The sequence below is a fragment of the Monodon monoceros genome, unplaced genomic scaffold (assembly GCF_005190385.1).
Source record: "Monodon monoceros isolate NGI ecotype Baffin Bay Population unplaced genomic scaffold, NGI_Narwhal_1 Super_Scaffold_21, whole genome shotgun sequence".
NCBI lineage: Eukaryota > Metazoa > Chordata > Mammalia > Artiodactyla > Monodontidae > Monodon > Monodon monoceros.
Window position 1 is genome coordinate 97,642,694 of NW_021703778.1, and position 12,325 is coordinate 97,655,018.

Below are 12,325 nucleotides of genomic sequence, written 5' to 3' on the forward strand. Positions count from 1 at the left end.
AGCAATGTGAGGATCACCCAGAATCCAAGAGGATGCACTCAGTGTCAGAGCAAGGAGTGTCGTTCCCACTTCTTTTTGTGGTGGGGTTATTTGACGATAAAGCAGGTAGTGCCTGTCCTACCCCACGTATCTTGATTTCAGTAAAGTGTGTGAAAAAGGCATTTGTAGTCTCATGGACAAGAAAAAATTGGGGCTGCAAAATAATACATTTAGGTAGGTTCTTTACCTATCAAATAATCATAGACAAAAGTATGAAACTTGACCCAAGAGGGTGTCTAGTGATATGGCAAAGTTATGCCATACCATAGTTTAATGATAATTAGCACTTTGGATGGGAAAACCTAGATTCAAAAATGTCTTAAAGGACCATATACAGACAGAAATAAATAAAATGAATTAGAAGAGAAAGAAATATTTTTTAAAGCTGGTACGTAAGTACTTAGACATGACTAAAGTGGGGAAGCCTTGACTTGAGTGGCTCATGTGGGAAAGGGGAAAAAAACGACAGAAATTCTAGTTAAATGCAGACATAAGGTGTCATTGGTGCTGCTCCAAAGCCAATCCAATATTAGGCTGCGTGTACAGACTGTCCAAAACAAGGGAGGAGAGCAGTACGAATTAGGAGGAAGAAGACAAACTGGAATGCTTATAACTAGGCCATCAGAGGTGATGGAGGCTCTGAAAACTGTGCTACAGGGGATGGCCAGGGGAGGAGGAATGTGTAGCCAGGAGATGGGAAAAGTGGATGGTGGGTCACAGAGATGAGCATGACAGGTGCCCTCCCAGTATGTGAAGGGCCACGGTGTGTAGATGGTTTGCTTTACTCTAGGCAGGCTTCAGAAGAGGCACTAGGGCCAAGGGGCAGCCTCTGGAAGGAAGCAGTTTGGGTAAAATATAAGAAAAAAACACACTAGTTTTCTTAGCATGTCTGATGTCCAGTAGAAAATGTGAGACTGGAGTCCAGGAAAGAGGTCTGAAGGTAGAGCCAAGAGAAGGGCCATCAACACAGAAGCTGCAAAATTGGTTGGGATTTTCAGCGTCCTCTGCCACCAGTAGCCCAGAATTGTCACACATACATCTTCTGGGTTCCTCTTCATCCTGGGGCACTGCTCTTCGGAGCACCCCTTCTCTTGAAAGCTTCTCTCACCCTGGCACTTCTTGGCCAGCAGACAGAAGGGGGCATCCTGTACCCTCAGCTTTAGAAAGGACCAGTCTGACAGCCTCCCACCTCCGGAAAGTGACCTAAGTCTGGGTGAGATGTCGGCAGTCCAAGGACCTGGAAGCGGTCCCACTGTATATACTATCCTCTATCTTTTTTAGGGTTCCCAGAGCTGGCACCCTAAAATGCAGAGTAAGTTTAGGAGATGAGGGGTAGTCAGAGAGAAGGGGTTTTTATGCCCCCTGACCTCTGAACTGTGGATGGAATCCCCGGAAGTTCTCTGAGGTGCCGCGAGATGTTACTCTGCCCAGCAACAATGGATAATCAAGGGCTTCGATAGAACAGACTGATTGGATTTTGAAGAGGCGACGGGGCTCTCTTAAGGTGCAGAAAGGGCTATTCAGGGAGTTGCAAACTTTGTTATGAATGGACAGACACCCTCACGGCACCGTTTTCTCCCTGCTGCTCAGACGAGCACAGGCACACGCCTCTCAGCCTTCCGCGGCTGGGGCTCCGAAGGAGGCACTCGGGTCGGAGCAAAGCATTCGTGTCGCCCCCGGCCCCACCGCGCCACACACACACACGAGGGGAAAGTGGGCAAAGCGAGGGGGTTGGCGCCCAATCTGGGCACGCTGGAGCTAAGCACCTGGCCTTTGTCTGCGAGTCGGAGCGGGGTAGGGGCACCCTCCCGTCGCCGCGGGGCGCGCGTCTCCGCGGAGCTGGCGGCGCGGCGCGGCGCGGTGCGGGGGAGGCCCCACGGCCCCCGCCCGGGTGCCTGCGCCGCCCCCCGCCGGCTCCGTGCGCCCGGCGCTGCGCTCTACGCGGGCCCCGCGGCCGCCGCACACTTGGCTGGGGCGAGAGGCGAGAGGGTAGGCGGGCTGCCTGGCTGGCGTTGGCGCTCTGCAGTGCAGTGTTAGCCCAGCTCCCTATATGGTCGGGGATTAGCTCGGCGCTGCTGAGGCTGAGCCAGGAGCCGGAGGAGGAGGAGGAGGAGGAGGAGGAGGAGGAGGAGGAGGAGGAGGAGAAAGAGCGCAGCAGCCGCGGGCGCACGCCGAGCGGCTGCCGGGCGAAGCAGAGGCGCCGGAGGCAGGGGCACCGCCGACGCCTCGGGAACCATGGCCGAAGGGGGAGAAGGAGGCGAGGACGAGATCCAGTTCCTGCGGACTGTGAGTCTCCGCGGCGGGGGCGAGGCGGTGGGCAGGTGGGGAGGAGCGCGGAGCCGGGCGAGGAGGGGCTGCGCTGCGCCGCGGTGTCCGATGCGCGGTGCCCGATGCCAGGAGCCCGGCGCGTTCTCCGCACCCGCGGGGCCGCGAGGGGGCTGCGCGGGAAGGGGCACCTTCTCCCGCCTGTCCCTTCTTCCCCTGACGCCACCCCCACCCCAGACCTCCACCTCCACCTCCACCGCTCTCCGGGCAACTTGCTACTTAATCCGAAACCTTTGATGCCCAAACTTCCAGCCAGGGTTTGCTCTATGTTGTTCTGACCTGGAGGATCAGAAGTGGAGGCTCTCGCCCCAGAGTCGGCCCCGCTCTTTCACCCCAACACTCCGCCCCAATCTCCTGTCGCCTCCTCCACGCACTGGGGAACCGCTAGAAGGAACCAGCGGGGCAGGGGCGAGCATGGGGCACCGAGAAGTGGGCGCAGGTGCTGGGTCCCAGTCCTGGGATCGCTCGGAAGGGAAATCGCCCGCCACTGCCCCTCGCACGTTCAGCCCCAAGCCGGCAGCTGCTGCTGGAGCGTTGCTTGACTGTGCCGAGTATAAGAGCCGTGGCTTCTGCTATCCACTCTTCCGAGCCCCGCAGGACAGGGAAACCCCGGGCTCTGGCTCCGCGTCACTCAGGTCCCCTCCCTGGCACCGGAGGGCGCTGCTCCGCTCCAGATTTTAGGGGAAGTGGCGGGGTTGGGGGCTGGGGTGGAGTCTGTCGTAACCACATCCACCTTGCCCCTTAGGAGTTGATGTGAAGGTTTTCTGGTGGGGGTGGACGACAACCAGTAGGGGTGGGGACATTGGGGTGCGTCCCAGCTCTGATTTTCTCCAAGTGACCTTGAGCGAGTCGCATAATCCGCCCTTCCAAGCCTCAGTTTCCTCATGGGTAAAATGAAAAAAATACAACCAGCATTTCAGGGTGATAAGGATTAAATGAGATAGTGAATGTCATAATGTTTTGTAAACGGTAAATTGCTCTATAAGTGTTAAATCATTTTATATGCGCTGCCTAGCCGTCAGGGATTGGAATCCTTTCTCTCCTTCTCTAAAAGTCCACCTTCAAACCTGCTCTTTGAAGATCACAACTTAGCTCTTGTCCATCTTTTGCACCATTGCCTCTCCTTCATGGAGTGCTTCCTTACAATTCCCTTTAGTTTCTCTTCCAAACATGGTTTCTCTTTTGGGAGTGGGACTTGGGTCTCGTTTGGGACCCAGTACCCTTCTGGTACTACCTTCTGATACTGCAGAATTATACATCTCTTCATCCTGGCTCTGATCTGCAGACCCAGACCCCATCCTCATCTCTCACACTGCACACAAGACAACCACACATACCACTCCTTACAGCCCTTTTGCTGTAAATCTGCCTGTTCCCACCAAAGCCCTGTGAGATCCTTAGGCTTTCCTTCCAACAGGTGTTCTTGGTATTGCGTGGACGGCAGCTCAGGTGCTTCCTGCCTTGTGCCTTCCTCAATCAGTCATTTCTTCTGCTTATTATTAATGATCTTCTAGGTATTGTTGATTGAAGAAGTTCCATTCTGACAGACAGGCTCAGTGTTGGGTAGATGACCCAGAGGGTCAAGGCGAAATCCTGGTGGTTTTCTTGAGATCCGATCCTATGTGTTTCCCTTGGCTTCTGTGGCCATCTTTCCTGACTTTTCCTCTCCATCAGGCAGTGTCACTGTTTTTTTTGGTACATCTGTAACCAAGGCTTACCGTAGAGCAGTGCTTCTTAAACTGTTTGTGTCATGGACATCCTGCCCCTAGATCAGAGCAGGTGGGCCCCTTTTAAAGCCCATTCATGGCCCCCTGTGTGGTTCAAGGATCCAGGTTAAGAACCTCTGTTGCAGAGGTACTGCATGTCAGTTATGGTTTCTGTTTGAGACCTGCAAGTGACCATGGGGGCTAGTGACTCCAAATGTGACATTGATCCTTTTCCTTGCAGTAATCACCTTAAGCATTTTTAGGTGTGTTCCTCAGTAACCCTATGAAGCAGCTTAACTTCTTCATCTTCGGCTTATTGGGGAGAGAATAGGTGATGAAACTGAGGCACAGGAAATCAAGTGACTTGGCCATGGTTGCCCAGCAAGTTATTGATCACTGTCATTCCATTATGTTAAATTAAATGCCCACTAGAGCGTGACATTGAGCATTACTCCAGAGGTTATAGTCTTAAGAATATACTGAGGGCTTCCCTGGTGGCACAGTGGTTGAGAGTCCGCCTGCCGATGCAGGGGACGCGGGTTCGTGCCCCGGTCCGGGAGGATCCCACGTGCCGCGGCACGGCTGGGCCCGTGAGCTATGGCCGCTGAGCCTGCGTGTCTGGAGCCTGTGCTCCGCAATGAGAGAGGCCTCAATGGTGAGAGGACCGCATACCGAAAAAAATATATATATATACTGAGATGAGAACTGCCGCTTTCTGAACCCTGACACTCTCCCTCTGTATCCATGAATTAGACAAAATTATTTCTCCAAACCTAACTGATGTAAGTTTTTGATCTGCACAAGATTTTGGTTTTATCTTGCTGCTTTTAGAGGTGTCAGGAATCATGGGGCTGTGCTATCAGTGGAAAATTTTCACTTCTGACCAAGACTAGGTTTGAGAACGTAATATTTCAGTTTAAACTCCCCCACCTACCTTTACCTTAGAGTTTCTTTCTTTTCCCAAAACAGTATCTTTGAAAGCATTTTGGCCATATGTTAGTCACGTAATGCCTCTTCGCCTTAACATTGTCCTGGACCAGAAGGTGGTTGATTTTTGACGATGAAATAGAATTCTGTCTTTGCAACCGTGAACTTTAGAGAGTTGTTACTCCAAGAGCAGAGGCTTTCTAAGCTACTTAAAAAAATATAGACCATAGACTAGTACTGTGTCAAGGACCCTTGTCAAATTGTTGATGGTTACCGTGTCCTGTTTATCATGATAGTGACAAAAATGAAAGCAGCTAGAACTATCGATGACCTGAAATGGACCACAATTACTGCAGTAATCCCTGTAGGCGTGTGTACTGGGGCTTCAGGCACTAGCTGGGTGGTAGTGTTCGTCTTGGTTGCCTCCTCTGATACATTTGAAGCCCACCCTCTCCTAAGTCGGGGGCAGGTCCTACACAAGGGGTTTGGAAATGTAAGCACATCATGTTAACTAAAAGCTCCTATACCCCAAACTTGAAAACGGCTGTGTAAAACTACTGATTCTCTCCTGGCCTTCCGAAATCATCTAAGTGATTCGTCATGGCAGTCATCTAAGTCAATGAGAGCGAGTCAGCCAGACAGATAGACCTAAGAATTTTCTCGAAGGCTACAATTTTCTCTCCCACTGCTGCTGGCAGTGGCATCATCCTCCCTTCCGATTGCTCTTGCTGACGTAGCCAGTGTCACTGTCACTGTCAGTGGCTCTGAAGCTGCTCAGAAGCAGATAAACCTGCCAGCCACCGATTTGAAAGCAAGAAGTTACGTTGAGAAGAGTGACAATTACCCTATCTCCAGACGGTTGGTGGAGCGGCTGGCACTGCATCATGCTTTGAGAGTGCCAGGAAGAAGATGGTCTCTCCCCCCGATTTTTTTCCCCTTGGACTACAGCATCCGTGAAAAAAGAGAGAAAGGAAAACCTCCAAGCCTCAGCTTGCTGTTTTAAAATGCCACAGCCTTCTCTTTGCCAACGCCCTCTCCACCACAAAGTTAACTGAGACAGAACTCAAAATGAGATGGGATTCGTTTCTATTAGTTTGCATTAAAGATAGGTCATAGCTGCCTCATTTAACCCTCCTCGTAGAAAGTTGTCCTCCTTCATCTAAATTTGCAGCTCTCAAGCGAAGGGAGAAGGCACTTGGGCTGAGAACTGAGACTGCTCCCGTGGTCTTGGCTTCCACCCTCCAGGGTGACTAGGACAAATCCCTGAATTTGAGCTGCGTGAGCTCACGTCGGTCCAGAGCACGTGCTCGTGCCAGGTTGGGATGACAGTGAACTTTCCTTTGGTGGTTTATAGATTCCTGCTTGCTTCTCCCCTCAGCTGAGTCCATTTACATAACAGCGGCTTGTTGCCAATGGCGTGCTTTTGGTAGCTTTTCCTCAGGGAGGCGGGGCGAGGAGGTGGACAGCAGTGACTTCTGCCTTCAAGCACATCGGCTCTCGGGGCGACGGTGCTTGGTGATGGAGGGAGTCAGAGTGCAGACCCAGTACCGGGTGTGTGTGGTTGGAGACCAGGGCTGGGGCTGTGCTGCCGAATCAGGTCTAATGGTTAAAATGGCAAAAACGTAGAATATTCCCACGCTCTGGGTCTCCCAATATGGCTTCGCACTTTCTCAGTCTCTTTTCCTTTGGCTTTGGAAAGCTGATCTTACTAAGGAGCTGTAGCAGGATAGCTGGACACCTGATATCCCCTCCTTTCCAGGGAAATGCCCTGGGTGGATGTAGAAGGAAGCCAGTTCCTTCTCACAGAAATTAACGTGTGTCAGAAGGTCACATCAGCACGGGGGTGGGGGTGGGGGTGGGGGTGGAGCTTCTCCCCGGAGGCACTCATTGCCGTGACCAGGGTTGTCCTGGGGGATTGGGAGGTGCCGCGCTCCAGGGAATGAGGTGATGGTGACTGTGAACCTGGAAAGGTTTGGCATGCGTTGCAGCCCAGTGTAAGAGGAGTGGTACCAAGTACAGGTCTGCAGTTGAATAAGGTGTGTCTGACGTCTGAATATTTTTTCTGATGCGAATATGATTGTCAAGCAGGATGAGGACACTTCAGGTGAAATACGTTTTTTTTCACAATTCTTTATTTCTTTTCCAATACTGAATTAGAGGAAGACAAATATATTTCCTGGCTTCCTTAGGGTTGATCTGAGGGGCAAAAATGTTGAAAAAGAAAGGGTGGGAGGAATTTATCTGGAGAGCAAAATACCCTGGTAATTATGTTTGAAGGATTTGTATTGAAATAGATCTTATTATGAATATCTGTGTTCACTTGCCTCTGTTGCTTTTTTTGTGATCACCTGTTTTCACTACCTGCTGGGAAGGATTTTTTTATTTCATCATTTGACTCTTCCTTTACCTTACAACTTAAAGTGGGTTTAGTTTAGAAGCCACTGGCTTCATCATTTTCTAATTGACTTGCATCCTCCTGCCTGATTCTTCCCAATCTCTTGTGTAGACCCTGGAATGTCTTCAGAAACCAACACACCAGCTCATCTCCCACAACCCCGCATCCATAGAAACTCTTCTTTATTAGCTCTGTCTTTAAGCTACCCTTAATACAAGATTTATCCAATAGCAGTGGAATGATAGAATAAAAAAATTGAACTCGGAGGCAGGAATTCTTATTTCTAGCCCTAGCTCACTGTGACCTTGAATGAGTCCCTTAAGAAAATGGAGATCTTCCACACTGTATCGAGGTAGAACTTGCTTTAGTCGCTTCACAGAAGTGTCACGAGAGGCAACGGTCATTCCAACAGTACGACAAAGGGGAGAAGAGGGTGTGTTTCATCGGGTATTATCATTGTGTTTCTCCTGCACGAGGAAATCAACCCTGCTTGTGACTGGATCTTGTCGAAAAGCGCATTTCCCCTTCCTCTAAAATGCTCTCTGTCTCAGGGCCTTGCCTTCATCCCAGAGTCGTTAGATGGTCTCCAGTGTGGGTCCAGCCCCAGCATATCTGGGAAATTACTTGACTAAAGCAAACGCCAGCTTCCCTCAAGCTATTTGACTAGAAAACTTGATTGAGAAGACAAGTCAGTCGGTGCAAGAGCCTTCAAAAGGCCAGGTAGGTCCCCAGGATTCCAGCCACCAAACAGAACCTTCAGTTATTTTTCATCTTCTCAGATAATTACCAAAGCTATGATTTCTCATTGGACCACCTTTTCTTATTGAATCCCTTATCTCTTCGCTTCAAAGCTACCCCTCCCGTTTCCTCCCTCCCATTTCTTTTATGAGCCCCGTTGTCCTTTCCCCCAGAGCACTGGGACCAGCTTTCTTATAAAGCGCACCCTGCTTTTCCTCCCAGGGATATTGCTGCTTCAGTCACGTCTGTTTGGAGAGTCAGGGCCTTTGAAAAGTTCCTTTCTGGCCGCACCTGGATGAAGCAGATGCTTTTGTGGTGGGATCCCAGCCAATGCTGAGGCTGCAGGGCACCACTTCTCCCCAGGGAGCCACGTCGGGTCCTCGGGCTTCAGGCTGGCATCCTCTCAGCCATCTTCCTGTTTGGAAGCCGGTGGGGTATTTTAGGGACAAAGACATTTCCAGCCACTGCAGCCTCCTTTGCTTCAGTGAGTTTTGCCATCATAGCACCTCTTCAACTCAGAGAGAGGGAATGAAAAGTGCTGGCACCTTGGTCCTGATCCTGCTACAGGGATGGGCCTTGTGAGGTGCCAAGATTGTTTTTTTCCCTCCTTGTGTCATTTCTGATTCCTGATTGTTAGAAAACAAAGTTCAGATCAGCTCTGAGACTGATGATGCAGTATTCAAAAATAAAAGAGCTGTGTCTCCTCTCCTCAAATGCACTTCTTCCCTTGTCTAGCTCAGAGCACATTGCTGACTCTACAGGAATGCTCTGGGCTGTTGTCCTTTCAGGCCGGACATGGCCTTACCAGTAGGAGACACTGAGGCACGAGGCCCTGTTTTTCTCTTTGTTGGTTTTGTCTTTTTCTTTCACCTTCCACCTCCTTAGACAGTGAACTCCTCATTGATTACAGGTCTCCCAGCCCCCATTCAGGCTTGGCTTCTTGAAAAGTTCTTACTTTATTGGATCTGGTGCCCAAGAAGAAGGACAGCAGACATTATATCCTAAAATCAGATCACAGAGAGACTCAGAAAGTTTCCCAGGAGCCATCCCCTCCGGGGTGACAGCTGCTGGTTGTTGCTTACTTTTCAGAGTGCAAAGGAGGCAGGAGAGAGCTCTAGAGACAGAAGCTTACAGGCCATCAACAGTTGTCTACTGAGTTTAGTTTACGTGTGGTTTTATGCCATAGGAACCAACCCGTGTGATGCGCAAGGTAGCACAACTTTCAGGAAAGTGTAAGAATGCAAATCTGAGTTGGCGTCAGTGTCAGTGTGACCCAGAAGGCTAACTTTTTCCTTGGTCTGCCTCTGGGATGAAGCATTGACTCAAGAAATTCCCTCTATCGAAATACAGAAATGCAAAATTGTTAGCTTAGCAGGTGCCGTTAATGATTAGCATCATTAGCAGAGCCAGTTTCTGAAGAAATAGCAATTGGATTGGTGACACCTGAGAGCACTTGGGAGCACTCCTGAGAGGGGCAAGCCTGGGTGAGCACTACACTGGTTCTTGGGGAACCCTGAGTAGGTATTAAAAGCACCAGGGCATGGAAGTCTGGGTTCTGGGCGTGGTGGCACAGAGACTCCTTTATCTACTTATGACTTTTGATCACAGGAGAGGAATCCCTGAGCTGCATGGGAGAAAGTGGCCAACCTCATTGCAGGCATCGGGAAGATCGCTGTTCGCAGCCAGGACTGGTGCTAATAAATACTTTGTTTTAGATAATTCAGAATCAGAGACAACAGTTAGAAAAAGAAAGCCTCATATTGCTATAAGATGAGGTGACTCTACTTCAAACAGAGTACTAAGGCAGCGGCTTCCCGAAGAAGAAGAGTGTTCAAGTGACAAAACTCCATTGTCAGTTATCATATTTGGTGATGTGCTGCTCATCGTTATACCAAGCAAATGCTCCAGAGTCCCTGAAACCAGATCAGGGACAATTAGAACAATTCCTACAGCAATAAAGGAGAATGCCAAGGAGAGCTGCCTATCCTCCAACAGAGCAAATAGAAAAGGCTTTTACTGGAAGGTACCTGCTTCTCAAACACACCGGTGACAGGGCCTGGGATTTACTCTCTGATAATTTCACAGTTGAGTTCTCTAATGGGCCTGAGCAGAGAGAGCTAGTCAGTGGGACTACAGGAAGAAATGGAAAGTTCTCCATCAATGGCACCTAAATGTTCCACAGTGTAAGAAGTATTGATTGGCACTGCTGTACTGTATGCTGTGGACCAGATCCAGACTGTAAATAACACCGGGGCAGTAAGTGGAATTTAGTTGGCCACAACTTCACATTGAACCAAAAGCTGAATCCAAGCAGTCTCATCAAAACAGGGCAGGCAACCCAGGAAAAGTGTGAGCCCCTCAAGAGCCCCTTCATCTCTATCATCCAGGACACATAGATGTTGCCCTCAACTATAGCAGCGGTCCACCTCCAAGTCAGCCTCTCTTCTGTCCAGGCTGCCTAGAAAAGAGGAGTCCAAGAATAAACCATAGTGAGGTCTTGAGCAAATCTCATTTCTTTGCAAGAGGGATTTTAAGATGAAAAACAGAACAGAACATACCAGTCAAATGGGTAAACTCAGAGCAAAGGCATTCGCTTTATTTGATGGCATTTCCATCACCAGATACCTGCAGGACTGTCTGCCCTTCCCTAGGTTTTAGTTCATCCATTTCTGAAGACATGGCAATAATGTATATCTCCGGGATGCCTTGAAAATAGGAGTGAAGAGATTCTGAGTCTCCTCCAGGAGAATTAGGTATGTGTATATGGAAGGAGTAGCTTGGAATAAAAGAATGTTTTGTTGCCCCATTGCCTGAAAAGTTTCCTATCCACCTAAAGCGTTGGCCGCAGATTATAAACTCCAGGAACACAGAGGTCTTAAATTCAGTCTACTCCAAATCCCTAGGTAACAGCAGATTAGAGGGCTCACTTTTAAACACTTTTGGGGCCAGGCAGGTAACTAAATGTGTGAATCAGGCTTTATTTGCAAAGAGAGATGGGCCTGATCTACACGTTCAAATAAAAAAAATTCTTAAACATGGCCAGCCAAGCAAAACACATCCGCAGCAGGATCCTGAGCTGTCTGCCAGTTTGCAGCCGTGGATGAACCCTCAGATTCTGAGTGAATGCTCTCCCTGGAATGCATGAATATTTTTTATGAGTAGGATCGGGCTCACAATACACATCAAGGTCCTTGGATGAAAATGTCAACATAAAAGACAATGTATCATCTGTTTCAGTGTATAAGGGAGAGATTGGCAGGCAGACAGCTTAGTAGGGTTAATAAATGATAGACTGGATCATCAAAATGAATGCAGACTGTGTCAGCCTTTAAACACCCTTTAAAATTGTCATATAGATATAGATATCACGAAATATAAAGCAGAGTATCCATGCAACATTTATTGGCCAGCCTGGACCTTGGCAAGTGACTGGGAATTACATAGATGAATAAGACATCATAATGTTCCATGCCTCCAACAGCTGGAGGTCACGAGGGAGCTCAGTCTGGTTTTGAGGTAGCAAGGATATCACTTCAGATGCATTTATAACAATTAATTGCACTTTTCCATACCTCTGTGGTACAAAAATTTTCTTATTAACATCTACGACCTTGGGGACGTTTCTTAACTTCTGCGCCTGTTTTCTCATGGGTTAAATGAGAGTAGTAACAGTGCGTCTCTCCAAGCGTTGTTGTGAGGATTAAATGAGTTAATCCATGTAAGGTGCTTGGAAGAGTGCCCAAAATATAGTTAAGTCCTCGGTAAATATTAGCTATTAATATCGTCTCAACAACCAGTGTAAAACAGCGACATTAGTCACACTAGCTACTCCAAATGTTATTGCACATCCATTTTAAAGTTGGAAAGTACAAAGGGACAATGCCCTGGGATTATTCCATGGTCTGGATTGCTGACATTCTGCTTAAGTATAATATGACCAGGCCTTGTGAATGGAAATGAGCCTCAGATGGACACGGCCCCAAGTGCACAGACTGAAAGGTCAGTTCTCAGAGTGTCTACTGTGCACAGCCTCTTGATGCAAATGTTGATTGACTCTTCCTCTGGCAAGTTTTGATTACCTGTATCAGCATCAGCGGGTAGGCAACGTGGCTTGCAGAATCCTAAACACAAGCGACACATTGTCCTTGGTTTGGGGAGATTTCTTTTCAACTGATGTCTTAAGTATGGAAATTTG

The 12,325-nt window shown here is 48.8% G+C and overlaps 1 protein-coding gene across 2 annotated transcripts in view; it reads left to right on the forward strand.

The window, feature by feature from the left end:
• The first annotated feature begins 2,196 nt into the window (after positions 1-2,196).
• Positions 2,197-12,325, forward strand: part of RYR3 (ryanodine receptor 3) — a 563,985-nt gene continuing 553,856 nt past the window's right edge. For both annotated transcript variants that reach the window (XM_029237020.1, XM_029237021.1), the window contains exon 1: positions 2,197-2,325. In XM_029237020.1, coding sequence (XP_029092853.1) covers positions 2,275-2,325 — 51 coding nt within the window. In that variant the 5' untranslated portion in view covers positions 2,197-2,274. The remainder of the gene's footprint in view (positions 2,326-12,325) is intronic.